This window comes from Prunus persica, chromosome G7 (assembly GCF_000346465.2).
Source record: "Prunus persica cultivar Lovell chromosome G7, Prunus_persica_NCBIv2, whole genome shotgun sequence".
Taxonomy (NCBI): Eukaryota; Viridiplantae; Streptophyta; class Magnoliopsida; order Rosales; family Rosaceae; genus Prunus; species Prunus persica.
Window position 1 is genome coordinate 12,124,147 of NC_034015.1, and position 28,000 is coordinate 12,152,146.

General features: G+C 37.0%; 8 protein-coding genes and 1 non-coding gene across 10 annotated transcripts; 3 read left to right on the plus strand and 6 right to left on the minus strand.

The window, feature by feature from the left end:
- Window positions 1,729-17,692, plus strand: LOC18769870 (pentatricopeptide repeat-containing protein At2g20710, mitochondrial). Its single transcript, XM_007203394.2, has 3 exons — window positions 1,729-1,955; window positions 15,618-15,931; window positions 16,318-17,692. The coding sequence occupies exons 1-3, from the start codon at window positions 1,922-1,924 to the stop codon at window positions 17,479-17,481; spliced, it is 1,512 nt and encodes a 503-aa protein (XP_007203456.2). The 5' UTR covers window positions 1,729-1,921; the 3' UTR covers window positions 17,482-17,692.
- LOC18771788 (homogentisate solanesyltransferase, chloroplastic) lies at window positions 1,749-6,452 on the minus strand. Its single transcript, XM_007204469.2, has 10 exons — window positions 6,194-6,452; window positions 5,435-5,556; window positions 5,183-5,329; window positions 4,555-4,780; window positions 3,819-3,892; window positions 3,404-3,496; window positions 3,009-3,126; window positions 2,786-2,848; window positions 2,235-2,267; window positions 1,749-2,061 (listed from the first exon to the last, which is right to left on the minus strand). Exons 1-10 carry the CDS (start codon window positions 6,407-6,409, stop codon window positions 1,987-1,989), a joined length of 1,167 nt encoding a protein of 388 aa, XP_007204531.2. The 5' UTR covers window positions 6,410-6,452; the 3' UTR covers window positions 1,749-1,986.
- Window positions 6,593-6,665, minus strand: TRNAA-UGC. Its single transcript has one exon. It is a non-coding gene; the product is annotated as a tRNA-Ala (tRNA).
- Window positions 7,190-9,781, minus strand: LOC18771543 (40S ribosomal protein S5). 2 transcript variants are annotated; one of them, XM_007202493.2, is made up of 5 exons: window positions 9,565-9,781; window positions 8,935-9,064; window positions 8,015-8,286; window positions 7,612-7,815; window positions 7,190-7,460 (listed from the first exon to the last, which is right to left on the minus strand). In XM_007202493.2, exons 2-5 carry the CDS (start codon window positions 9,058-9,060, stop codon window positions 7,406-7,408), a joined length of 657 nt encoding a protein of 218 aa, XP_007202555.1. In that variant the 5' UTR covers window positions 9,061-9,064; window positions 9,565-9,781; the 3' UTR covers window positions 7,190-7,405. The 2 variants fall into 2 exon arrangements, with proteins under 2 accessions (XP_007202555.1, XP_020424036.1); XM_020568447.1 differs by having other exon boundaries at window positions 8,935-9,093; window positions 9,565-9,670.
- On the minus strand, window positions 11,627-13,569 carry LOC18769612 (40S ribosomal protein S5). Its single transcript, XM_007204668.2, has 5 exons — window positions 13,464-13,569; window positions 13,183-13,300; window positions 12,505-12,776; window positions 12,070-12,273; window positions 11,627-11,919 (listed from the first exon to the last, which is right to left on the minus strand). The coding sequence occupies exons 2-5, from the start codon at window positions 13,294-13,296 to the stop codon at window positions 11,865-11,867; spliced, it is 645 nt and encodes a 214-aa protein (XP_007204730.1). The 5' UTR covers window positions 13,297-13,300; window positions 13,464-13,569; the 3' UTR covers window positions 11,627-11,864.
- LOC18771735 (40S ribosomal protein S28) lies at window positions 14,085-15,459 on the minus strand. The gene is made up of 2 exons (XM_007202775.2): window positions 15,335-15,459; window positions 14,085-14,604 (listed from the first exon to the last, which is right to left on the minus strand). Exon 2 carries the CDS (start codon window positions 14,601-14,603, stop codon window positions 14,406-14,408), a length of 198 nt encoding a protein of 65 aa, XP_007202837.1. The 5' UTR covers window position 14,604; window positions 15,335-15,459; the 3' UTR covers window positions 14,085-14,405.
- LOC18770489 (protein-lysine N-methyltransferase N6AMT2) lies at window positions 18,181-20,208 on the plus strand. Its single transcript, XM_007202416.2, has 5 exons — window positions 18,181-18,589; window positions 18,694-18,852; window positions 19,133-19,214; window positions 19,420-19,602; window positions 19,908-20,208. Exons 1-4 carry the CDS (start codon window positions 18,230-18,232, stop codon window positions 19,569-19,571), a joined length of 753 nt encoding a protein of 250 aa, XP_007202478.1. The 5' UTR covers window positions 18,181-18,229; the 3' UTR covers window positions 19,572-19,602; window positions 19,908-20,208.
- On the plus strand, window positions 21,071-26,090 carry LOC18769542 (rhomboid-like protein 15). Its single transcript, XM_020568525.1, has 13 exons — window positions 21,071-21,201; window positions 21,764-21,929; window positions 22,835-23,138; window positions 23,400-23,432; window positions 23,532-23,623; window positions 23,727-23,800; window positions 23,930-24,024; window positions 24,146-24,215; window positions 24,372-24,550; window positions 25,159-25,216; window positions 25,305-25,361; window positions 25,592-25,663; window positions 25,750-26,090. Exons 1-13 carry the CDS (start codon window positions 21,178-21,180, stop codon window positions 25,753-25,755), a joined length of 1,230 nt encoding a protein of 409 aa, XP_020424114.1. The 5' UTR covers window positions 21,071-21,177; the 3' UTR covers window positions 25,756-26,090.
- On the minus strand, window positions 26,180-27,993 carry LOC18770787 (universal stress protein YxiE). The gene is made up of 3 exons (XM_007202546.2): window positions 27,485-27,993; window positions 26,598-26,716; window positions 26,180-26,464 (listed from the first exon to the last, which is right to left on the minus strand). The coding sequence occupies exons 1-3, from the start codon at window positions 27,974-27,976 to the stop codon at window positions 26,371-26,373; spliced, it is 705 nt and encodes a 234-aa protein (XP_007202608.2). The 5' UTR covers window positions 27,977-27,993; the 3' UTR covers window positions 26,180-26,370.

Here is a 28,000-nt window from a genome sequence, read left to right on the forward strand (position 1 = left end):
TACGAAAAGGGAAGTTTAAACTCAGATATAATTGGGTGAATATATTGCCTTGATCAAGTAATCTAACCCGCAACATTTGAAAAAGAAGAAAAATCCACATTCAACCCCCCCCACCCCCCCAGATACTTGAAAGCAATTAATTTCCCACCAAAAAATTAAGTTACAACAAATACATGTTTACCCTTTTGCCGGCCACCTTCTTAAATGCAAGTGGGTCACCGCCACGGTATAATTGTAAGTACGGTCCTTGAAAGTATTATTATTTTCCCTTCTCTTTTGCCGTACCACTTTTTTGTCCTTTTCTTCTTCTTCTTCTCAAATTAGGTTTATTGCATCTACGTGCTCAAATGTCATGTTCATATTGTGCAAAAGAATTTTAACACTTACATTCGATCATTAATTTATATATGAGCATGTTGTATTATCTATGAGCAAATTAAATAAATAATATCTTATGTTTGAATATACAAATTCAAAAGATGAATTTATTTGCAAAAATAATTTTTTAAAACAACATTTCATAACGATAGCGTGTTAAATATGTTTCGAGAACGAAAATTGACCTCTCATTGAAAAAAAAAAAACATGTAATTATCGTATTAATACTTGTGAACTCAACACGACAAATTTTGGACGATGTGAATTACATCGTATATGATTTTATCAGGTCTAGTAATTTTTGAGTGATGTAATATTTGGACGATGTGTTCACGAGTTGTGACAAGAAGTAGACTTCATTGTGATTCAAGAACGAGTACAGCTCATGTACTGTCACAGTACGGCCTGTTAGAGTGGGATTTGTTTGGATTAGATTCTATGAGCAGCTGGAGAATATGGAGCTTTCCGCAAAAGTGCTTTTAATTCTGACTCATTCTAATTACAGAGTCCGACATGTATTTTTTTGGGTCCAAGTCCAACGCGTTTGTTTTGTTTTTGTAAAGCACCGACACACTCACAACTCAACAGTCAAATCACTCGCTCCTATTTTATTTATAGTAGTTGATGACCAGATGAAAGAGAAGAAGAAAAAGGACTTTTGGAAAGTTTCAAAGGCATGGGAGATTTTGGACTTCGGAGATTACTGGCTTAGGTAAATTAGGTGTTTGGCGTGTGAGAAAATTGAAAGAGAAAACTTGTACATTGGTCAACTAGTCAGCATCTGAGTGCATCATCATACATATATGAAGCTACGATAAAATCTCACATGTTATAAAGTAAGAAGTGAAGTTCACATGAATAAAGTAAGAGGATATTAGTTAAAAGATGAAATTATGATGTCGGGAGAAAATGTTGAAGATGCATTCATGGGAGGCCATTCTAATTGCCTATAAATAAGCTTCCTTTTAAGTTGTAAAATACACAACCAATTAGAAGAGAAGAGAGTCAGAGTCAGAGAAGAAAAGAGAGAATAAGTTCTATCTGATAAGAAATTCTGTTAGTGTAAACACCATAAAGAGCAAATATAATTTCACTCCCAATATGCTCCCAGTATTTAGTGGTACTTCTCATACTCTTTGATTATTCTAGTTCTATAACATCACATGACTTTTCAAAATTATAATAATTGTTTTGTTACTTTGTGTACAATGTCATGTTAAAACGGAGGCTTTCTAAAGCAGAGATGTCCTTATTCTCCTTGAAAGATGACCTAAATATAGATGATTTCGATTGTTGAAATATATTATAGGCAACCCTAGAAATGATGTGTGCACTTTTCTTATAAGGGCTTAACGTAGAAAAACTTCATGTGTCCAACTATTATATATCAAGGTCAGGCTTTAAAAGAATCGGCCAGTATCATATTACATATCTACCACGTTGCTTACATAGGATAAGAATTTGATGCAAGAAAAACATGTTACATATGGATTCATATAACATATGCTAGTTCCTTATGCCAATATTTACAGGCTGACAAGATATGAACTCTCTCTCTCTCTCTCTCTCTCTCTCTCATCCAAGATTCAGCAAATACTGAGGGAGTTGCTAGATGAAAGGAAAAATGATATACTCAGCATAGAAGAGATTCCATATAAATCTGTAGTAGCCGGCAATTGCTTCCTGCAGAACGCATTCAAACTTATGATCAGATGATGAATCAAATACTCTCTGTCATTTTATTGGAATCTGAATAGATCATCTCGAAGTAGTAGTGCCGAATTGTCCTATTCCAAACTGTACTGCTTGATCATTAGACCAGTAAAATGCTATTTACACAAAATGGAATTTTATACCTTGGTGTAATTTGCTTGCTCGAGCACCCAAGTCTGAAAGTACATGAGAACAAAATTTACATAAGAGTTCAACAATAAAGCACAAATTTTCATCAAGTGTTGTTTGTTCGTGTGTGCGAAAGAGCTCTAACATAAACCATTCACATCCAATTAAATGCAGATTAGAAAGCACGAAGCAGAACACGTTGCCATTGTCACTTTATTCTCCCAAGTCCTCACCACACACGCACACACACAAAATATACCAGAATTCCTAATACTGAAAAGAATCAGCATCATAAATGCCTAACTGAAAAAATCATTCAGTGAGAAGAAACTACAGAGAGGTGGGATGCCATTTTCGACAGTAAATTTGTCTGATATCATAAGCATTTTATTTACATCCCCCCTCTCTTTTCTGTCAATACTCTTGGAGCATTGACAGAAAAGAGAGGGGGGATGTAAATAAAAAGACATTCATAAAAACAAGGAACAAACAAAAAAAGAAAAAGAAAAAGAAGCCGTTTAGAATGGATATAGTGGTGATGAGGTCAGAACAGCAAGATACAAACCTGGAAAATTAAACTCAGAGCCAAAATTGTATGGGTCGGTATCATTAAGCTACGCCTGAATGCCTGTACACAAGCAACATAAAGGCTTTAATTTTTTGAGTCGACGGAAAACACGAAGAATTTCACAAACACAATAAATCAAAGCCATTAGCTTTTGTCCAAAAGCATGAACCACGCAAGCATCTAGAGATACACTTCAAAGTTCAAAGGGATACATGCTCACCTGAGGCATGAAACTTGCTGCGAATATAGAACCAACATAGTTTAGCAGCAAAAGCCCAGAACCCAGGAATGCAATCTTTCTAACTCCAAGTTTTGTTGCAAATGTTGATATCTGAAACCTGTAAGCATATATTTGAAATAAATATTGGTGGGCAACTGGAATGTTAGGCTTTAAACAAAAACAATGGTGCATTCTGATCTGAAAATGTAGAGAAAAGAGTACCAATATTGGTTAAGCATAATCTAAGACATTGACAATTACAGTGAGTTACATGGCAAAACGATACCCACTCTGTGTCTATGCAAGTATGGGGTAGAGGGTGCGGAAAGTATTATATGGGGTAAGAATCAAATGAGGAATCAGCTGCCAGAAAGTAACTAGGCCCTGCAACTTACTTGCGGTCTCCCTCTACATCAGGAAGATCTTTTGTTATGGCAATAACCAATGCAAATAATGTTACAAAGGTAGTGATAAAAGCCACGGGCGAGCTGCAGGTAGAATTTGAATTTCAGCATCAGTCTCTTTAAAATTTTAAATTATGAACATTACACAGCTAAAATATCAGAAGGATATAGTGACATTCACAAGAGAAAGTTGGACAATTAGATCAATCAATACAGATTTGTTTGCATAATAAAATTGAAAATTGAAAATTAGTAATGCTCATGTGTTGGATTTAGAAAAGGTCCCTTTTTGTTAACTTTCAAAATCCATATTGGTGTGTAAACTACAGCAGTTCCTTATCAATCCTGTATTAGTCCATCCAATTGTATAGTCATACCAGTTAAAATACAACAAATGGTAACACACCTCCACTCAAATTGAAGCCCAAGGGCAGCTCTAGTGGCATAATATACACCAAAATTAAGAAGGAAACCCCGTACCTGCAGTAGTTATTGGAGAAAAATAAGGCAAAATAATTTTTAAAATATATTTGTGAATCAACATAATAGTCATTGAACAGATCCTATCCTCTTCATAATATATTTACTTTCCAGGCTCCTTGCTCAAAAGTTGTTTGAATTCATGCCCAGAAATTTTTAGACAACTATATTAGATCAGTAGAACTACACTATTGCAGCGATTCAACTATAAAGAGTGTTATGCTACAATAGCATTTGGTGCTTCAGCCATTAGGGTAATATTCATATTTGGAAATTTTTGTTTTTTGTTTTTTGTTTCACATTGCTTCTAAAATAAACTACTCGCTTTCCTGTGACTCACAGGTCTGCTTCCGCCAACACTTTTCTACTCTCTTTTTTTCATGGGTGTAATTTGTGGATGTTTAACTTTATTTCTCTAGAACTTTCAGGCTTTTTTTACCAGAACTTGCTTAGATTGTGATGATTATAAATGTATTAACTATTATCTACTTTACTTTTTATTTGGACATTTTAAGGCAGGCGCATGAATTTCAAATCCCATGTACAAAAAATATCAAGCAATTTGAGTAGTTACTGATTTTAGAATGGAGAAAAAAAAAATTACAAAAAATGAGCGCATATTTCTATTGTGAGAATTGGATAACAGGAGAAAAAAGTGATACCGTAGCAATTATAAGAAATGCTGCAACAGGAAATCTCTTCATTCTAAACGGAGGAACAGAATATATGGTACCAAGGAAAAGACCAAGACTGTATAGAGAAGTAATGAATGGCCCAAAGTTCATTCCGACAATCAACAGGCCAGTCACTACAAAAAATACCACCAGAAGCCATGCTGATTTAACTGAAAGGTCCCCTGCAGCAATAGGTAAATAAGGTTTGTTTACCCTGCAAACACAACAGAGAGATGCAGAATAAGTTCAAAGAAACTAATATGCAATAATGTCCTTGGACAGTCTGTCACACAATGGAAACAAAGAAAAAACAGAAAAGATGATTTACCAAAGGTCAAGATCGTCTGGCTCTATATTTTTCCTTTTATCAATGACTAAGGAACAGGTTCTATCAAGAGTCTCTAGATCAGATGATTGATATTAATCAACTATGTTAAGGCATCAATTACATTCTGACAAGGGCCAACTTGTGATGGATCTTAAACAACAAAAAATGCGTACAAACCCTATTGTGGTTGTTGGAAACCAATATTTTGAGTTTAAGACTGTTGCGCAAATCCTTGTCTAATAGTATGCTCAAGAAACAGAAATTCGTAAAAATATACGCCCATCGTACTTGTCAATTTTGATATCGTAAATCTGGTTGATGCCAACTATGTAACCATTCCCACATAGTAGAGCAAAAAGACCAGAGAATGCCTTAAACAGCAGAGACCACTTTATCAAATTGGAGTTCTCAATCAACGCTCTAGTCACCAAAGCACTGTGGACAAAACAACAAAGAAATTTGGTCAACTACACCTGGCCTGAGTTGGAAATGAAACCAGTTTACTAATACAAATCAATGTTCTGTGTGGTAATTACTTACGTAGAACCCAGAACTGTTCCACGTATGGTATGAGGCCTCAGGAATCTCCAACAAGCATCTTTAAAATCTGAAATTCTGGTCAATACTGGATCAGATCCAGCAGCTTCAACTTGACTGCAGGCCTGGCAGCATTCACTTTCACTTTAATACCATAAAAAGAAAGGGCTTGAGTCTCATAGACTACAGTCTCCAAAATCAATATGCAACCATGTATATGGAACCGAATCAAGTACTAACACATGTAAAATCAAAATCAAAATCAGTAACAAGGCAAAGGGAGTATAATCTATAAACAGACACCAAATTGCCTTTTTTTTTTCCTTTTCTATTTGCATGTTCCACAGTAAAGCAAATAGGTACAACCAACTATATCAAGCTTCTAACTAGTTTTTTGCTGCTTTGACATGTTCAATAGTAGGATTGCGTACTATCAACCGCTTACCCTATATTAGTCCTTCAAACCTTGACATAATGTCGTAATTGCAGCATCACTTCAGAATAATAATCAAGTAGAAACTTCCAGTTCCACAAGCTAACAATAACAGCTAAAGGAAAAAATTACAGAGACCAAAATTCACTAATTGGAGCAAAATCAAACATACCCAACTGGAAAAGAAAAAGGAAAAGAAAAATAAAAACAATCTTCTAACCAAAGTTTCATAGTGGCATTTCCTAATGAACAGTGCTTAGAGAAGAACCCAATTGGACCAACTAAAAGTTGAATGTAATTTATATCATTGAGGAAGAAATGCAGCATACCCAGATGGAATTTCGCCTCTTCTGACAGTTGGGTAAGGACTTTGAGCTTCTGTAGAGCCCAATTGAGTACAAGTTTTGTGTGCATTTTGAGAGAGAAGCAAAGGGGGATTTGGAAGTTGGCTTAACGAAAGTTGAAGGAAAAGAAGAGGAGGTCTTGCAATGAGGGGTTAGAGCTGGAAACCGTGGAGAAGATGAGGGAGCGAATGAGAGCTCCATGCTACGCTTACAACACAGACAGAGAGCGAGAAACAAGAGTCTGTCCGTGCCTCCGAGAAAGTAGAGAGGATATCACTTTGAAACTCAGACACACGAAAAGACGGAGGTAAAACGACATGTCGTAGATACTCCAAAAAGAAAAAGGAAAGCACGGAACCAAAAAATAGGAAGTTAAACGAAAAATGGAGATGCGGGGTATCGAACCCCGTACCTCTCGCATGCAAAGCGAGCGCTCTACCATGTGAGCTACATCCCCAAGTTGCTAATAAGTTTCATAGTATTCAATTTACACAATTTTCAAGGAAATACATTTGCTTACCTTTTTTTTTTTTCCTCCTAATAAATGGCAGATTGTTTTTTTATTTTTTATTTTTAATAGAGCAACATTAGTACTTAGTTGGTCACTCAAGGAAATGATAGAGTTTTGATGTCTTCTATATTGCAAAGACGGTCCTCACTCACCAACCATTTTGCTCAATAGTTTAAAATTGAAGCGGCATCCCTCTCATTTTGTAGTACCCTTTTAACAAGAGAGGAAATAGGAAAACCACACCCTCCTCCTTCCCGTTCAACACCCTTCACATTACGACCCTCCGAAAGAGGGTACGGTGGTAAGACAACTGTGCCATGGTAGCTTCCTCAAGGGGCAACAGCACTAGTATTAACATGGTAGGCATTCCAAAAGAAAAAGGGTGTCACTGCCTAAAGTCCATTTTATTATTTGTGGACAAGGAAATCTTCAGGGTCGCCTTAGAGGAAACCATAATGCTAAAATAACTCTAAAAAGCAACCGCATGAATGTCAAAGTAACATTAATCTAAATAAAATTCGAGTCAAGCACAACATCCAACCACATAAAACTTGAGGATCATCAACATAAAAGGGCAGAGACATCTCTCATATTCAAAGGGTAAATCCGACAATCACTAAATAATAAGTAAACAAACAAACGCAGACAAAATTCTCCTTGTTGCCAACATAGTTTTCTGCAGCCCCTCAACGGTTGGCCTTGGCAACTCTTTCAATCTCATCCTTCTTCTTGATCGCATAACTGCACACAAAAGAAACAAAGAATCAAGGGAAGGAAATTAAATCAGACTACATAACAAAAATGGAAATAAACTCGGACATAAAAGAGCTTCGGCCGAGAATAATAAGTAATAAGAAAATAAGCGCTTAGAAAGCAAGCCATCAATCAGTACCTGTTAGAGGAACCTTTGGCAGCATTAATAAGTTCATCAGCCAAACATTCTGCAATAGTTTTGATGTTTCTAAAAGCAGACTCACGAGCACCAGTTGTGAGGAGATAGATAGCTTGATTCACACGTCTCAAAGGTGAGATATCCACAGCCTGACGCCTAACAACTCCAGCAGATCCAATACGAGTTGCATCTTCACGTGGACCACTGATCAGCACAAAGCAGACATACAAAAGAAAAAAAAAATGTTTGATCAATTTAAGGAGATAAAAAAAATCAACATATAATCGGGAGAAATTATACTAAAGGCCACTTGAGCTTCCCCTCCAATATAAAAAAAGGACTAAGCACAAGGCAAGTATGTAATTACTATGATAAATATAATAACAAATCTGCATCCACTTACCTATTAACAACAGCATCAACAATAACTTGAATGGGGTTCTGATCAGTCAGCAAATGGATAATTTCCATAGCATGCCTAATAATCCTGACAGCCATGAGTTTCTTTCCATTGTTTCTGCCGTGCATCATGAGTGAGTTAGTAAGCCTCTCCACAATAGGGCACTGAGCCTTCCTGAATCGTTTGACTGAGTATCTCCCAGCAGTGTGAGGCACATAGGTTGCATGCTTGGCAGGTACCACTCCAACATAGTCTGCCAATGAAATGTCACTGACCTATACGTTGCAAATTACATATTACCATTAGTAGATGCAATGAACAAATTAATACAACAAACTAATCTATATGTTTGAAAATGTCAAACGATTATTACCAAATAATTGATAATAAAAGATTTAGTCAGCATCTAAAAAAAACTAAAAACAATTTGACACGTAAATACCAATTAATCAATATACTTAATAGACAGGAAAAGATTTGACCCACATATGAATTTAACTGAAGCAGACATAAACTTTCATTTTATTGATATAAATTGAAAAAAGGCGTTAATAAAATCAGCACATTCAGGAGGAGCACCAAATACATGTGACCAAAACAAGTGCAATAAACAATAATAATAACAATAAACTTTAGCCTACTAAGTTACACCTACAGTGAATCTAAGAAACACAAGATGTCCACACAAAGAGGCCACAGAGATGTCTAAATTACAAAAGCAAGTCCCAATTACACATCTTGAGGTTGAGCTACATATACATTATGATACTTACAACCCAACAAGTAAATGCAAGGACGCCTATCCTTGGCTGCTAACCAACCAGCTAAACGTATGTTTACCAAACTCAACCTTAGTTTGTCTAATTCATAACAGATATCGAAAGTATAATTAAATCAAGTAAAGCAAAACAAACTCCAGATACCTGAACATCATCAAAGCTCCAGCGGTTGAACAGCTTCACGTCAAAGTGAGGCTCCGTTGGTTCCACAACAGAAGCAACTACGACAGGAGCAGCTGCGACAGGAGCATCTACGGCAGGAGCAGCCATGGTTCTGTATAAACACAATTAAAGAAACAAAACCTGTTCACATTTGTTAACAACAGCGGGGACTAGAATCAGTGCTGCAAATTAATTTTTCAATTACGAGAATTCCATATCAAAGTGAATCGAGTAATGTATAACTAAAAAATGAGATTAGGGAAAACATTGAATCAAGCTTTTTTTTCAAAATAAAAAATTAATATAAAAAAAAAAGGAAGAAGCAAAAGGGAAACCTCAAAATTTTGTGATTCTTAGTTTCATAGCTCAATTCACAAACCCAACAAAAATTTCAAGCCAAATTCTTGTTTCTTTTAATACTTTTAGCTTTATCTAGGTGCAGCAAAATCAGTATGTAAGAAGCATAAAAAATAATAATAAGCCATCAATAACAAAATACAAACAACTGTATGGCTCTCTTCCATTCAAAACAATAAACCCACCCCAAAACCCTAGCACAATCTTAATTACTCGAGGAAGTGGCAGAGATGGGTGAGAGAGGTAACCACTGACCTGGAGGTCGGAGTTTCAGAAGCTTGGAGAAGAAAGAGAAAATGGCGCCTGGAGTGGGTTATGAAACGCTCAATACAAGAGAACGGCGCAGGGCAGAGGGCGAAAGAGGGGAAAAAGTCTTTAATCAGCTAGGGTTTGGTTTTTAGGTTACGTTTACTATTTTACCCTTCCTCATTTTGTTTTTATTTTTGTTTTGTTAAAAAATCATATCCTCTGTTTTTTACTTTAATTTATTTTTTCAAATATGATCATAGAAGCTGCCCGGCTATGCTTTTTTTGACACGTGGGTCTCTTTTGTTTTGTAACTAAATAGTATAGTCGCGAGGCTATATTCTCAGGTATTTTTCAAAATCGTAGAGCCGGACTGCTATACTCGGGTTTTTATTTTTTTAAAAATAGTATAGCAGGGCGGCTTTACTGCAATAATTTTTATAAAAAATATTATAGCCGCGCGGCTATACTTGTGCTGACAGGTGCACACCTAATCTCTAAGCGGGTCCCTTTTTTTAATAAATAATATTGCCGTGCGGCTATACTCAACTTTTTTATAAATTTTTTTTTAAAATACTATAGTGGGCCAGTTGTACTATAGTTTTTTTAGAAATAGTCGTCGGGCGGGCATACTCTTTTTTTAAAATTAAAAAAAATGACGTAGAGGTTGTTGAGTTTTCAGATTTTTTATTTATATTTTGTTATTTATTTGTAAACCGAACTTAATAACTTTTTTATTATTTTTTTAACGGTAGTTTGACGTAGTGGACAACATTGACTAACGGAATAAAACACAAGGGCTCAATTTGCCAAATTGAACACACGGGAACTAAATTGGTCAAATGAGTATAACACAATGACTATTTTAATGTTTAAGCCTTTTTTTTTTTAATACTATAGCCAGGCGGCTATACTCTGGTTTTTAATCTATAAAAAAAGAGTATAGCCACGGGGCTATAAGTGTTTTCTAGGCAGGTCCTTTTTAAAAAAAAATAGTATAGCTGCGCGACTATAAGTTTTTCGACATCTGGGGCTGTTTTGTTTTAACTAAATAGTATAGCCGCGCGAGTGTACCACGATAATTTTTTTTATTTTTAAAGATAGTATAGGCACGTGGCTATACCAGTTTTGACACGTGGGTAACTAATCCTAGGTGGGTCCACCTTTTTTCTATAATAGTATACCCGCTTGGCTATACTCTGGTTTTTGTATTTTTTTAAAAATTGAAACTAGCCAAAATATAAACTAATGCAACTAAAAGGGTACTTTTTTAAAAAATTTCTTTAAAGAAAACGTATAGCCGCGCGGCTATACCTTTAAAGATAATATATTTTAATGCTACGGTATTTGTTTTATAAAAAAAGAATATCATCGTGCGGCTATACTGTTTTCGACATGTGTGTCCCCCTTTTTTTTTTAATAGTAAATAGTATAGCCGTGCGGCTATACTCTCGGTTATTTTTCAAAATAGTACAGTCAGGCGGCGATACTAAGGTTTTTTTAATTTGCTTAAAAATAGTATGACATAAAAGTTTATTGTGTGGCCAACAGGGCAATGTAAAAGGGTCTTGACTTGCATACTCGAGATCTCATGTTCGAACGTATGTGAGAAATTCGCCTCCCCTGTAGTTTAAACTATCGCTTTTACTAAAAAAAAATATTGTGTGAGAATAATTATGGTTTTTAAACCATTTTACGGTTTAGATCAATCGGTTTATCTAGGCCATGGCAAGTGTCGCATTGATAGAAGTTTTTTCTTTCTCGAAAATTCTTAGATGGATTTGGGCAATAAGTTGCTCAATTGTTTTTTTTTTTTTTTTTGTTGCCAAAGTGGGGAGTGGGAAAAACTGACACACATAAGGATTTAAACGCAAGACCACTTAAGAGCACACCAAAGACATGGGCCAATCCAACTAACACCCCCATTCGTCAGCTCACTTCAGACGATATGGGTTTCCTTAACTGTGAATATGATCGTGATACTTGTGAGTTTCACATTGTGCAAGGAAAATTTTGTGCACTTTCATAAGGTAAAATGTCAATTGGAGGAGAGCAAAAGGAGCAACACGAATTTTAGAAATATTTGTAGCTACTGTTCTTCCATTCATATTTTTTCTAATTCTCGATATTGTCTTGGTCACATCCTTGAAATTAAACAAAAAATATGAGAAAAACAAACATCGGCCATTTTTCATGAAACAAAACAGAACTAGCTAAAAATCTTGAAAAATAGGAACTCGCACATTGAGATCATTTGGAGCTTCCTTTGAACAGCAAATGACAAGATACTCGTAGGTTTCGGCAGCCCCTCAACGGTTGGCCTTGGCAACTCTTTCAATCTCATCCTTCTTCTTTATAGCGTAACTGAGCACAAACAGAACAACCAATAGTCAGAAAAGTATCAAGTTGAAGAAAACGAAATTAGACTAAACTAAACATAACAAAACAGAAATAAACAATGAGATAGATGAGCTTTCAGAGAAAATAAACATAAAGAAAGCAATGTATCAGTACCTATTAGATGAACCTTTTGCAGCATTAATCAGTTCGTCGGCCAAACATTCTGCAATAGTTTTGATGTTTCTAAAAGCAGATTCACGAGCACCAGTTGTAAGGAGATAGATAGCCTGATTCACGCGTCTCAAAGGTGAAATATCCACAGCCTGACGCCTAACAACTCCAGCAGATCCAATACGAGTTGCATCTTCTCGTGGACCACTGATGGTCACAAAGAAGACATACAATTGGAATCAGTATTTCCATAAGGGTCACCATCCAATGTGGTTAGAGTACCCAGAAGACTTCCAAAGTCAGAAAGTAATCAGGATCAATTTTATTAAAAGACCACTTGAGGTTCCCCTCCAGCATCAATACCTTCTACAGACCCTAAGCACAGGGCAAGTATGCAATTACTATGAGGAATATAATAACAAATTTGCATCCACTTACCTATTAACAACAGCGTCAACAATAATTTGAATGGGATTCTGATCAGTCAGCAAATGGATAATTTCCATTGCATGCCTAATGATCCTTACAGCCATAAGTTTCTTCCCATTGTTCCTGCCATGCATCATGAGTGAGTTTGTAAGCCTCTCCACTATAGGGCACTGGGCTTTCCTGAATCGTTTGACTGAGTACCTCCCGGCAGTGTGAGGTACATAAGTTGCATGCTTGGCTGGGACAACTCCAACATAGTCCGCCAGTGAAATGTCACTGACCTATATGTTACAAATAACATGATTATCATTTTAAATATACAAGGGAAATAGATTTCAGTATTTGTCTAACACATGAAAATTATCTAAACGTCCATAAAACTTTACCAAAATAAATTATTTTTAAAAAACACGAAAAAACTTAAAATCAGTGTAAAGATGAAGCCAAGGGCACCAAACAATAAGAAAATCAACTGTTAGCATTAGCCTACTAAGTTACACCTACTGTGAATCAAATCAACACAAGGACACACAGGATGCACTTATTACAAATCTAAAACCTAACAAAAGCCAGTCCCAATTACCGACATTTAGCAACACATACGCTATGTTTTCTTCCGACTACCCAACAGGGGAAACATGCATCTAGACACAGTATTTAAGAGCTCAAAGTACAGCTACATTAAACCTGAACATCATCGAAGCTCCAGCGGTTGAACAGCTTCACGTCAAGGTGAGGCTCAATTGGTACCGTTTGTACCGTTGGTGCCGTTGGTGCCGTTGGTTCCACTGCAACAGACATGGCTCTGCATAACGCAATCGAAGATCTAAGGTTAAGAGTGTTAAATTGAAAAAGAGGTTGGTTGTGATTTTAAATTCTTTGTTCAATTAAAATACTCACTGAAAATTCAAGTATAAAATGTGAAAGGAATTTCATTGTAAGTAACAACGACGAATGATAAAGCTTACCTCTTCGTCGGAGGTTGGACCTTCAGACGAGAATGCGAGAGAGCTTGTACAGAGTGGTGCTGAACACAGGAAAACCCTAGTTCATGTTTATAAGCACGACTGACCTGAAAATTACCTTAAGGTCCTTTAAGGGTAGTAGGGTCTTTTCGTTTTTATTTTATTTTTATAGATTACAATGTTTGAGATTCATCAAACTTCAAATTAATCTCTCTCTGGTTTTTATTGCTAGATTAAGCCTTGTGCATTGCCGTCTCTTCAATCTCAATATGAATGGATTAGTCAAGCCATTTTTGCCTTACTTGTTGGCTATATATGCACAAGCTGGATGGTAAGCATGTAAGGCTCGCAGATTATTTTCATGTGGAGGGACGAGCACATGTGGCTTTTAAAATTTCGACCTCTTGTTTGTTCATATAATTGCTTTTCACTTGCTTCTGAGTCATGACTTCCGCCATATCCTTGAACCATAAGATGTTTTTCCTCTTTCAAAAAATATTAAAGCCTAAAGCTATCATGATTTTCACTTCTAGCATCCAGCAGATAAAGTCGGGAATATAGGAGCATCTACATGATTTCTCAACGATTTATTAAAAATTTCAACTTTGAAGCAGCAGCAAACTATTGAGACAAATTTGATACTCAATACCTCAGAGCTCAGGGTAGAAGGAAATCAAAGATTTGACACAGAAACCAGGAATATTTGTTACTTGTTCAAACAAAACCTAGGGCTTTTTTCCGACATAGAAGTTTAGCAAGATTCGATAAAGAACTCACATCAGAACAATCAAGTCTACGTTGCTAGTAAATACCAAGACACATAAACTAAAAAAAATACGAACAGAGATTGGCAACACAACTGCCATTCATCAACATAAACAACAGTTGCTTGCAAGTAACCAAAACTTCGAAGTTCAAGCATCAACAAACAAGAGCCATCTCTGATCAACGCAACCTTCTAGCTTCCCTCTCAGACTCGAGCAAGGTAAGGATATCCCCCTCCCTCACTGGTCCCTTGACGTTCCTCATGATGAACCGGTTCTGGTCATCCAGAAACTTGACTCTAACTTGAGTCACCTGCCCACGAGATCCAGTCCGGCCCATAACTTTCACCACAACAGCATGCTTCACAGTGGAGTCCATTCTACACGCAAATACAAAAGGAAAATTAGCAAGAGAACACTCTTGTAGCAGTCGGTCGCCACCAGGAAAGCAACAAAGTCAAGAGGCCAGACTATTATATTCAGCATTACGATAGGAAATAGAACACGAGCTACAAACTACAAAAACCGAGCAAAGAACTAAATGGGGTATCATAATTTCATCTTATTTTCCGATAACTGAATCCTCGAAAAATATCAGAATTATACAGCAGCACCAAAAATTGTCCTACAAAACACACTTCAATTCCATAGCACACTAGTAAATCAAACCGAAACACCAAACAAAAGCCAACTACAAGCTAATTACAATTTTCAATGTACATGAACACAAACAGAACATAAGTCATAAGTTATTTTTTCCCCATAATCCACTTTGATTGATGGCATAAGGAAAGCTGCAATCAACCAGATCTAATTCCCTAAACAAATAATGAGCATAAATCTTGATTTATACAGTCACGAAAGTTTGATATAATTCCCTAATTCCATGAACACTTTTCTCATCTTATTTTAAAGATCTAAAAACAACATAATAACAGTCATAATCTGAATTTATGAGTATTGGGTTGAGTAAATAATCCAGCCAAAAACGCAAACAGCGATTGAAAGTTTCAGAGAATAAATCGCTCAATAAAGTAAATAAAAATGCAAACAGAGATTGGAAATAACAATACTGAAGATTACGCATTTACAGAAGAGTGAGAAATTCACCTTTGGTAGAGAGAGAGTCTTCAAAGGAAAAGTGACGAGAAGGAGTGCGCGGCTGCGTCAAGGAGAGAAAAAAAATGCGTGCGTCTGCGTTTAGGGCACTAGGGTTATCAAAGGTTTTTCTTTTATAGTGATTTTTTTTTCCTTTAAAAATGTAATATTTTATTTATTTATGGATTGCTTATTCAAAGCCCAAATACGACGTCGTTTATCATTTCCACTGCATCATCTTCTCGTCTCTCTCTCGCTCTTGCTCTAGCCCTGCCTCGGTCCAGCATTAAACCCATCTCTCTCTCTCTCTCAATGAAGCATTCTCGCTTCAGTTCGCTGTTCAATTTGTATTCTCGTTTCGGTTTCCGAAACGTACCGGGCGTTTCGCTGTACTCGACGGCTACAGATCCCACATATCATCATAGAAAGTGCTGGAATGGTGCCCTGAACAACCTCTACGGTCGGATTTCTCGAGTCGGAGATCGCAATGCATGCATTTTGCCGATTCTCGACGAATGGATTGAAGAAGGCGGAAACGCAGAGAAAGATGACCTCGTCACCATAATCAAGGAGCTCAGGCAATTCAAGTACTATAAGCACGCTCTTGAGGTAGGTACTAATTTCTGTTTGGTTGCTCAGAAAGTGTGGAAATGGAATTCATTTAGGGTCTTTATTTGGTTTTGTATCTTTAATTTATCAAATATTATGTTCAACTCGGTAAAATTGAATTGTGAATGGATTGAAATTCAAATTATGCTATAGAGTAGCTTAATTCTGTTAGCTTAACTGCTAAATGGGAGTGCTTTCATTGTAATTTGGAGGATTTAGACTGCTAATGGTGAGAGCAATGCTATATAGACTTCAAAATAAGTCAGCCCAAGTAGCAAAGTTTTCATCTTTTTCATCTTCTTCATATTTGGATTTCTGAAGAGAGATTGTATGGTATGTTGGCAACCCCAGATTCTGAAAATTGTTTTTGGTTTATTGATTCGCAGGTATCTATGTGGATGACTGACAAAAGGTACTTCAGCCTTATGAAGGCTGATGTTGCCATCCGGCTGGACTTGATTTCAAAAGTTCATGGAATTGAACAAGCTGAGAATTATTTTGAAAACATTCCAAAACAATTGAAAGCTCTCGAGGTTTACTGTACTCTCCTCAACTGCTATGCCCATGTAAAACTTGTGGAAAAAGCCGAGGCCACCATGCAGAAGATGAGGGATCTGGGGTTCGCCAGGACACCTTTGGTCTATAACGCTTTGCTCAATTTGTATTATAAGACTGGAAACACTGATAAATTTGACGTTCTGCTGAATGTAATGGAAGAGAGTGGCATCAGTTGTGACAGATGCACATATGGGATCCGTCTCAGTGCATATGCTGCTGCTTCTGATCATGAGGGAATTGACAAGGTTGTGGCAGAATGGGAATCCAATCCTGGGTTCCAGGTGGATTGGATTAATTATTCCGTTGCGGCAAATGGTTATGTGAAAGTAGGAAATGTGGAAAAGGCTTTGGAAATGCTAGAGAAGTCTGAAAAACTGATATCAAGCTCTGAAAGACCGAGGGCAGTATATGAGCACCTTATGACTCAATATGCAGTAATAGGGAAGAAAGATGATGTTGTGAGACTCTGGAAACTTTACAGCAAGCACATGAAAATATACAATAAGGGTTATATAGCCATAATAACCTCACTCTTGAAGTTTGGTGATGTTGAAAGTGCTGAGAAGATCTACGAAGAATGGGAATCCAGGGAATTAACTTTTGATATTCGTATACCTAATCACTTAATTGGTGCTTATGCCAGAAGGGGCCTTTTTGACAAGGCTGAAGCCTTTCTTAACAGGATAATACTTAAGGGTGGGAAACTGGATACACGGTCATGGTTTACTTTGGCAAGATTGTATCTTGATCGTAATCAAATTGAGAAGGCAGTTGAGTTGATGAAGAGAGCACTTTTGACTGAGGGGCCTCAGTGGATGCATGACAAGGGTGTTTTGGCTGTCTGTTTGCGACACATGAAAAAGAGAGCAGATCTGGAGGGAGCGGAGGAGTTTATAAGACAGCTCGGGGATAATTGTGTTATCCCCGTAAGTGTTCAGGAGAGATTGTTGGATTATATTAATAAAGATGATTCAGTCTCTAGAACCAGGTGAAGTGGAATGGGATGATCTGAATGGAGATAAAGAAACAAGTGGACCTTTAGAAGCCGAGGGGACTAGTAGTAGTTAGGATTAGAGACTCCTGAAAATTTAGGTAAAGGCAAGTCAACAGCAGGGACTTGTAAAGATGTGCGTGAGGATGAAGCTGACGTGTATTCAAGATATCATTTTTCTGTCAATGAAGATGTTGCTTTTGTTTCTCTAATCTGATCATGAAGTTTGCTGCATATATAGAGGACTTGAATGAATTTTATTTTGTATTTTTCCTATTCATGAAGATGCAGAAATTCCCTGAACAATTTTCTGGTACTATTGGCATGCTTGTGTCTACTAAAAACCACTCTTGAACTGCAATTTTGAGGTTCCTGAAGATTTCTTTGTATAAATAAGCTGTCATCTACATACCCAACAAAGGGAAATTAATAATGAGCAGTAAAAAGACACAAACCCAACTCATTTAAAATTGATCAACAATTCCAGCAATTGAGATGTAGTGAAGTAGAGAGTGGGGAATAGCTCAGTTGATTGAGCTCTTTGGCCTCAAACTCTCTGGACAGAGGCTTGAATCTCCCTTCCCAATCGCTTGTACTAAAACAAAATGCGGCTAAGTAATTAAAGCTCCTACTAAAAATAAGTGTTTAGCGGAGGGTAATATTGGTATTTTGCATTTTTTTTATTTATCTGATTCTGGATTTTATTAAGTGACAAAATAAACCAACCTCCTATCGAAAACCCTGCCAAAATGGAACAAAACCTCTCGGCCCAAACCCTCCCCAACTCACTCTCCAACCACCAAGACGACGACGAGGCCGCCGCCGACGACAATGACCCACCGTCCCTAAGCCTTCAAGCCCTAGAAGCTCTCAAGGAGTTCCTAGCGGAGCAAAGCCAGCCCTTACCTGATACCGCCGCCGAGAGCCGAGCCGCAGACTCGGCAGCTCCAGCTCTCATCTCCGAAGACTGGAGACTGAGCCAGTTCTGGTACGACCCCCACACCGCCGAAACCCTAGCCCAAGAGGTCCTCACTCTCTGCAACTCGCTCCCCGACTCGGCCGCTAGGGTTGCTTGCGTCGCTTGCCCCTCACTCTACGCCTACCTCAAGGTCCCTTTCATCTTTTCGCTCTCTGGGTTTTAATTTAATGTTTGTTTGTTTTTAAATTTAATATTTTTACTGATTTTTATTTATTTATTTATTTCTATTTTCAGAACAATGATTCTGAGGTGCCTGTGCAACTGCTTGAGTATGACAAGCGGTTTGAGCAGTACGGGAGTGATTTCACGTTTTATGATTATAACCGACCTGAAGACTTGCCATTGGAGCTCAAGCATGCTTTTGACATTGTAGTTGCTGATCCCCCTTACCTGGTGAGCAAAATTATGCTTCTTTATGTCATTTGGTTCAGTGTTATAACTTATGGGTATGTGTGTTATGTAGCAAAATAATTTGAATCTGAGTCTTCATGCACTCTGTATGAATTAAGATCTACCATCGAAATACATTTTCGTGACTGTGTTTGTACCATGCTTGGTGACTGCATTGCTTTTTCTACATCTCTCGTATAGAGGTCGAATCTGTATTCATAGGTAGGACTGTGAAGTTGTGGTTATGAACCAATTGCTGATATAGTATAACTGGTGTTTACAGAGTCGGGAGTGCTTGGAGAAAGTCGCTCAAACTGTTTCATTTCTTGCACGATCAGAAAAATCTTACCTGCTTCTCCTCACAGGTAGACATTTCCCTCCTATATAATTGGCAAAACATAATAAGAATATTGCCATTCCTGCACAAGCTACACTGTAATTACTGTGCTACAAGACAGGATTAAAACATTTCACCAATGAGATTTTTGTTATTGGAATCAGAAATTGAACAAGTGTTATTGCTAGCACCTTTCAGTTTGTTGCAACTAACTGTTATATGATGACTTGCAGGAGCGGTGCAGAAAGAGAGAGCAGCCGAACTCATGGGATTACATCCATGTGGTTTTAGGCCTCAACACTCTAGCAAACTAGGAAACGAGTTTCGGCTATTCACAAACTATGATCCTGCAATGAGATTAGAAGGGTGGGATGTTGAGAAGTAGGAACTCTGTATTCTCGTGTGACCCTAAACTGGTAAGCATAGATTGGTCGGGGGAAATTTCTTTCTTCCGACTCGGTATTATGTAGTGGAATCTTACATTTTCTGTGTGATAAATTTTGTTGTTCTCAATGTCATCTCCACATGCTATGAGCACAGTTATAATATTCATACTTAATTAGGACCGAGTATTTTGTGAACTCTGAACCGTTCTGACTTCTGAGCATGCGGTAATCATTGTACTGGCATTTTCTTTCTTTTTTACCAAGTTATAAATAATGCCTAGAGCTCTAGATGGTGGAATGTTACTGTGGTTATATGGGTGAACTTTTGTCTGCAGATTCAACTGCTGGAGAATCAAACTGTGTCGCCTGCTAGGCATATTCTGGATGCTAGAATGATGATGTCAGAATCTGTCATGTGGCATCAATTCAGGCTAAAGCAGATCAGTGTACATTGCTACTCCAGTCTGTTTTATCATCTGTAGTTGTTTTTCAGTTTCTTCAACTCCCCACCCAACTTTTGTAAGCCAAATTTGATTTGTTATGTGTATTTGCATCGCCCAAAATTTCACAGGATAGAAATGTATCTTCTTTTTTTATTGGAAGATAAATCTACATCCTCAAATCAGTACTTGCATCTTGACAAATATCAATTCTCTCTTTATTTGCTTAGAGTCTTCGAGTTTCCTTCCTCTCACTCACTCAACAGAATAAGAACACTGATGGGAGGGACAGAGAAAGAGGAGGAGAGATGAAAAGTGCTATGCTTCCATGTTAATTTGTTTCATTTGAATGGACAAAATAACCTTAAATTTAACATTAAAGGCAAATCGGCACGTTTTAAAAGTTTGAGTGGTTCATAACCAAATTGATAGTTCGAGGGGCTCATAGCCAAATTGATAGTTCGAGTAGCAAATCTGAAGGTCATTACTTTATGAGACATTGCTCATAACCTCACACCAATCGTTGGATGTACAGTGCAATTCATCAAATGAAAAATCTATGTTACAAAATACTTTTCTAACCAATTTGCATCTTCTACAATGGCTCTCTTCTAGGCAAGCCAAAGTATTCTTTCTGCATTAGAGACGACCTTAAACATGAATTTTGGTGCAGAGCTTCTTCATAGGCATCTGTTTTCGGTTGAAGAATATGAGTCTTGTGTCGAATGGCGGAATTATGCTCGGGTTTGGATGAGATCTAACTCGGTGCAAATTTGTGGAACTTTCGAAACTTTGCACTCCTTGTTCGAGAAGATTCAAAGAAGTTACTCTCTTCACATAGATATTTTAGATACAACTCAAACAACGTGTTCCAAATGAGAAATTCCTTAATTATCAAAACAAAATTAGGGATTAAAACAAGAGAACCCTTCTTGGATTTAACCCGGTGTCCAATTTAAATGCGGGCCTTCTCAACCCAACCCACGATTTGTTTCATGGACCCGACCCGCCCGTATTTCACGATCCGAGTTGGAAAAGATGGAGAGTTCGAGATCCCCGCACAACGCAAACACAAAAAAGCGATTTGGTGCTCTCCAAGACTTACTTCCAACTAAAGTTTTTTCAAAACCAAGTCACATAACTGCAGCAGCAGCAGCAAGAAGAAATGAGGCCAAACATCGTTTCCGAGGTAAATCTCACAACTCTCCGATGCTCTCTTTCCCATTGGTTTTTACCTTCAACTTCGCATATTTCTCAGAGAGTTATAGTTTTCTCTTAATGTTTTGTTTGGTTGCTGAGAAAATGCGGAAAATTTTGAATCTCGTTAAGTACAGCACGAGGTAATTTTTTTCTTGGAAAACTGGCAATATGTTAAACAATGGAATTTAGTTGCTTTGAGCTTCTCAATTTTTGTTGCTAAAAATATGCAGATTTTTTTTTGGGGGGCTAAAAATGGGCAGATATTTGAGTTACATTTGTACTCTGCTCTCATGAATGATCTGTTAGGAGTTTCTTACTTCTTCTTCTTCTTTGTTCTTTATTGCACATATGTACTTTCATGTTTGAGCTTGTCTTGGTTGTGTTTAGCTGCAACATCATGAAACTTAAATAGACCATTGATTTCTTTATTTATTTTTTTTATTTTGAAATTAGTATTTACTTGGATATTCATGGCTTGCGTGTTTGTTTTTATATCTAATTAATTTTGTGTTCTAGTAAATTTCATATTGATTCTATGTTTGGGTGTATAGGCAGGACTGCAAACTAGGTTGGGGCAATGGTGGGAGAGCATTCCTTTTCTTACTTCTGCGGTGGTTGGCGTGTGTGGAACTGTTTACTTGATCTGTCTCCTGGTTGGATATGACTCCTTTTACGAAATATGCTTTTTGCCCTCTGCAGTTCTATCAAGATTTCAAGGTAAATTGTTGAAACTGAAATCTGACATGATTGGTACATTCATTGGTCAGTTTTGAATTTATTAGTTATTGGAAAGAAGTCCAATTTTCCCAACCTCTTTCCTGGGGTTAAACATGCCCTTCCCTGCCCCTCATTCTCACACTATTATTCTTGATGTTTCACTTCTGGATATAATTGAGGATTGTGCAACTTAACATCTTTGTTATTCTTCTGTTCTGATTTCTATAATTTTGATGATGCTACTAAAATTTTACTTTGCCACAAAGCAGAGGTCCATCATTTTTTTTTTTGGTCAAACATCATTTCAAGTTATGTTCAAGTTCACATGATTTTGGTAATAGACCTTATGATTTGTAGTCCTTTATACTAATAAACAAATTAAGATTATTGTATCATGTTTTATATTCTTCTGGTGTTGTCACTATTTCGCCAATATTGGAGATACTTTGTTGCATGAATGTGGAGGCTTGAAGTTTTAAGATTAATTAAGTGACTTTAACACCATTAGTACTGTTTAGCTGTTTTGGTTGCTCCCTTGGATTCTTTTATGTATAAGTCCAGCACACTGGGCTAGAAACCTGCCAGTAGTTTCTTCGATTTAGTATTGCCCTAGATCATGATCTTTTATGATCAAGCTACAACCTGTATTTTAGTTCCTCTATTATCAAGCTACAACACAATCTTTGTGTCACCTGCCTGGCCCAATTTGAAGCCTCGAATAGAGAATTGAACAGCTGTTCGTTTTGATCTCTCTCTTTTTCGTCAATCAAAAGCTCAATTTAGCTTATGTTTAATAATCAACAAAAATTATTTGGGTGATTTGTTCTGTTAATAGATAAAAAGAATAGCCTGTTATTGCATGCACTCTGACACATCTCATGGTCACTTTCTGTTCTCCTTTTCAGTCTACAGGATTTTCACCTCCATTATCTTTCATGGTTCAGTGCTTCATGTATTGTTCAACATGATGGCATTGGTTCCTTTGGGTTCTGAGTTGGAGAGAATCATGGGATCTGTCCGCATGTTGTACATAATCTTTCTTTTGGCCATCAGCAATGCACTGTTTCATCTTACGATTGCGCTTTTGGTGGCCTATAATCCCATTCACTCTGATCCGTATCTCATGAATGAATGTGCAATAGGCTTCTCGGGAATCTTGTTTTCTATGATTGTGATAGAGACAAGTCTGAGTGGACACCAGTCTAGAAGGTTGGCTTTTCTAATGTTTAATTTCAAATGTATTACATACCATGGTTTTGTTTTTTCACTGAGTGAGAATTTTGCAAAGGCTATCTTTTCCCTAACCTAGAATAATTAGATATTCCGAAGCTTTCATGTATTTGATCATACATATGGGTGCTAAGACATCCACCGCATACACAGCTGCACATTAGAATTCTTTTCCCTTTTTTCTTTCATTCTTGACAAATGTATTGGATTCTACTAACTCACAAACTTTTCTCTCTGCAGTGTCTTTGGACTCTTTAACGTACCTGCTAAATGGTAATTACAGTAACATGCTTATGTGATGTCTAATTCTGTTCATTTTACATTGCCTTTTTTGGTAATATTTTGACATATTTACTTAAATATCTGTTTCAGGTATGTATGGATCTTGCTGGTAGTGTTCCAAGTTGTTATGACAAATGTTTCTTTACTGGGGCACCTATGTGGCATTTTGTCTGGCTTTGCATGTAAGTTTTCTCCCATTCTAATATTATTCCCCTCTTCTATTTTGCTGTGCCATGTTACACGAGGGAGTTGGTGACAATTCTATGTCTTGTCTTTACAATACAGATACTTACGGATTATTCAATTTCCTCATTCCCGGACCATCCTTCTATTCTACAATTGAGGCCACCTCGTTGCTTGTAAGTAAACTGCTTTTGATGATCGATCAATTTGGAAACTTACTATTATTCTTTTATCTTTTCCAACCTGTGCATTCATAATTTGCATGGATGTCTAATTGTTGTTCTTTTAAAATATTATGTTTTCAGTCAACTTGTGTGAGGCGGCCTAAATTTATTTTGTGCACTGGTGGGAATCCTTCAGCCTTCATCCCTACATATTCAAGCCAAGGTACAGCATCTAGGTAAGTAATATTTTTTTGTTTTTCAATGTTTCCTTGTTGAAAAATTAAGCACCTTCTGCTCTTCTTAACAGACTACAATTATATGTACTATAGTCGTAAAATGATATATTTTCTTAACCAGTGGATTCTCTGCCGGAAGTGTCTGGAGAAACTTGTCTTCATGGATTCCACAGAGGGAAACATCTGCACAGGTTTTGTTTTTCTTTTTCTTCCACTTGTGTTAATGCTGTTTTACCCTTCAATTCAATCTTTAAAATTGCACACTTCGTTGTAATCTTTAACCCTCGGTGTTTGGTGAATGTAGATTAAGTTATTGAATTTGATGACTTCCTATTGTAATAATGCAGTCAGCACAAGACGGTCACATGTTTCCTGGGAGGGGAAGAACACTTGGATCTGGTCGAAATACTGCTTCTGATGCTAATTCAGAATCAAACTTACAGGTTAGACTTTTGGATAATAGCAACTCAGAACATCCATCAGACATGGCAGTTATTGGTACAGGACAGCAGTTATCTGATGGAAGGTACTAGGAAAACTTCCTGCTTCTAGGTTAACGAGCTATTTCTGTTCATGGATTGTGTTTTTCAGTTTACAAGAAATTTGGTAGTTAGTTCATCACTTGTAAAGGCTTTCTTGTTCTTTCACCCATGCATTTCTATATTGAACGGATTCAGAAGAGTTTTTCTCGTTGATGAGAAAAGATATGTAACTGAGGTTACACTATCGCAACAGTCTTTCACGTTGATTAAGATGCATGAGTAATTTTTTTCCAGATGTGGAAAAGGTTATAATGTTAGTGGTAGTGGTGGTAATGGTGATTCTGGCATTAACATTGTTAATGATTAATCACTACTAATGGCTTGTTGTAAAGATAGAAAATTATCTTGCCTATGATTAATCACTACTGATGGCATGTTTTAGAGAAAGAGAGAGAACTTTTCTGTGCTATGAAATACAAAGGAATGTCTTTACTTTTGTGACTTGGACAGTAAACCCATCACTCCTAACCTCGGGCCTGAGTCATGTTTAAATAGTGCAAAAAAGAATTTTTACATTAGTTTGTTATTCGAAGAGTTCCTAACCATGCTTCTGACTGGAAACTGGTACTATCTATTTCCTTGATATTTTCAGGCGGTCAACCCTAAATAATACATCAGTCGCTGCAGCAGAAGTTCCTGTGCACCATCAGGTTTGTTCTTTTAATCAATTTCCTTTCAACATCTTCAAGCTCATCTGATTTACACATGTATCTTGGTTTACTTGTCATTTGCGTGCAGGATTATGTTATTTCTGAAGAAGAAATCCAGAAGCTTGTATCAATGGGCTTTGAAAGGGTAAAAAACTTGAAAATTCCTTTTCCTTGATCAAATGAGCTAACCATCCTATATAGTATACATTTTCCTTATCTAGCTTGATTCATATTCGTAGAGTTGAAGAATGCAAGGCTGGTTATGAAAAATGTTTTAGGATCGAGGAGCATAGTTTTATGTTCAGCCTTATAGCTGATGCTTGCTTTAATGAAGAAATCTTTGAATGTCACTAAATGTCTTGGTATGGGTTACAGACACAGGTAGAAGTTGCTCTTGCAGCTGCAGATGGGGATCTTAATGTGGCAGTGGAAATTCTGAGCCAACAGGTCTGTCTTTCAAACTCATTTGTTTCCCAAATTGTCGACTGTTGAGATTTCTTGGTTTAATAATGGGGATTGGGAATTATCTGCAGGGCTAATCCAAGCAAGCGAGCTAACTATTTGACTTCTCAAAATGGACCTCGGTCGACCCGGTTTGATGGGCCCGGTTCATTTTCACGTTTATGTAAAGTTCCATGTTCATTTTCACGTTTATGTAAAGTTCCATATCTGTATACTCTGTGTATTGTTTGAGAGCATGCTGAGATTATTTGGTCTGGGGGAAGGAAGATTCTGAATGGGATACCACTACACACACTTAACATCTGTTTAAATGAAGGCAGATAAGTAGTTTATAACATTTGACAGCAATGGAAAAACTAGAGTTGTAATATAACATCCACACCTTTAGCTTTGCATTGTTTGTTACCCATTATCTACTTGTATAGTGGTTCATTTACGGCTTGTTTGGTAGTGCTTTTCTCGAAACGCAGATCTAATTTGTTTTCTCAAATAGGACTTCAATTTTGAGTAAAATTTTTGTTGTGCTTATAATAAAAGTGGTTCTATAGCAGAATTGCTTCTAGATAAGGACTCCCAAAGGGGAGCAAAAGCGTTTTCTACATAAGCATTTGTAATGATTACATGGAAAGGAGCTTTTTCAATTCACACCATCTGTTATTTATTGATACATTTTATTTCTCATATATAAAAACCTAATGCTTTCCAGACTCCTTGGGTGGCTTAACAATTACAACTGGGCATTTTGCGTGATGTGCGCAGTAGTCACTCACGCTTCCTATGAATGTTCTGCACCACCCAACAAAAAACAAAATTAAATTAAATTAAATTAATGAGGCAAATAAAATAGAATAGATGTTGTTTGGATTTTGCGTGACAATTGTAAGCAGGAATTCCAAATGAACATAAACAAAAAAATCACCTCTTGATTATGCCAAGGCCACGGCTGCCTACAACCAAAAGATCCACATGCATCTGCTCTGTGGCTTGACAAATCATGTCCTTCGGATCTCCACCTAGAATTAGGGTTTCTGCTTTGATCTGCACAATTACTAAAATCGTGTTAGTTAAGTTCACCCAAATGCATCACAAAACCTCTCATCTAATTATCTGAACCCATAATTAGAATCATTAATTGAGAAACTAATAATGCAAGAGAAATCCTTAGATACATAAACCAACCTGATAAATGATTAATTCACAAAATAACAACATAAACATTAAAACATCGTGTGTGTGTGTGTGTTAAGAGTGCTAATCTATTGAGGGATCTTAAACTTATGCAAAGAATCACTGCGAGACTCGACTCGCATTGTATTTCCACAATCAGAACCATTTATTTTTTAAGTTTCATTCAAATCTATTGTATTTCCACGATCAGAATCGTCTATTTTTTAAGTTTCATTTACATATTTAAAAGGATAGACAATTCACAAATTTATCATCTACAAATTTGATAAACACGGTGTTTAAAAAAACACACAAAAATAACAACTATTTAAGCGAGTGTCAAAATGTGAAAATAAAGAGTCCTACATTGAAAAGTTAAGGAAACCTAATAAAAACTTATAAGGAGTTGAGTTACTCCCCTTATAGTTAATTAGTTTTGGAGTAGAACTTTAACTTCTTTCATGATATAAGAGAGAACGTGTGAGAATGTAGATGTAAAAAATCTCACATTGAAAAGTTAAAAAACCTAACCAAGGACTTATAAGAAGTTAGATTACTCCCTATTCCCAATTGATTTGATTTTGAAGTAGAACTTCTAACTTCCTTTAATATTTCATCCTACTAAACTAAATTAATTACCTTCTTATCCTTGCAAATCTCCAAAGCGCGGGCGAGTATAGCGGCAGCCCTCTCTTCTTGTTCCTTGCGCAATTCACCAGACACAGCAGCAGAGAGGACGTAGTTCTGGAACGGCTGCATAACATAAACAAGAGTCACCATGCTCACATTCTCATGGCTCCCTGCAAGAGGTGCTTCCAGGGTCGCCGTGCCTGTGCTTGTAGCCACATCATCGGCGTTGTCCTTGGGCAGCACAAGAAGAAGGTCAAGGGCCCACTTGAGAGCATAGAAGCTCCCCTCACTTCCGTCTATGGCCACCACCACCCTCATCTTCTCCTTCTTCCTCTGTTGCTCGTCGTCCCCGCTTTGCACCACTGCCTGCTCTGCAACTATTGTTGTCTGCATCACTTGCTTGGCTGAGATATCTTCTTGTTGTGTGGTTTTGTTGGTGCTTTTGAATGGTATATATACATACATACATATATATTCGTCGCTCTCTCTCTCTCTTTTCATTTTTTTTTTCCCCTTAGAGGTGAA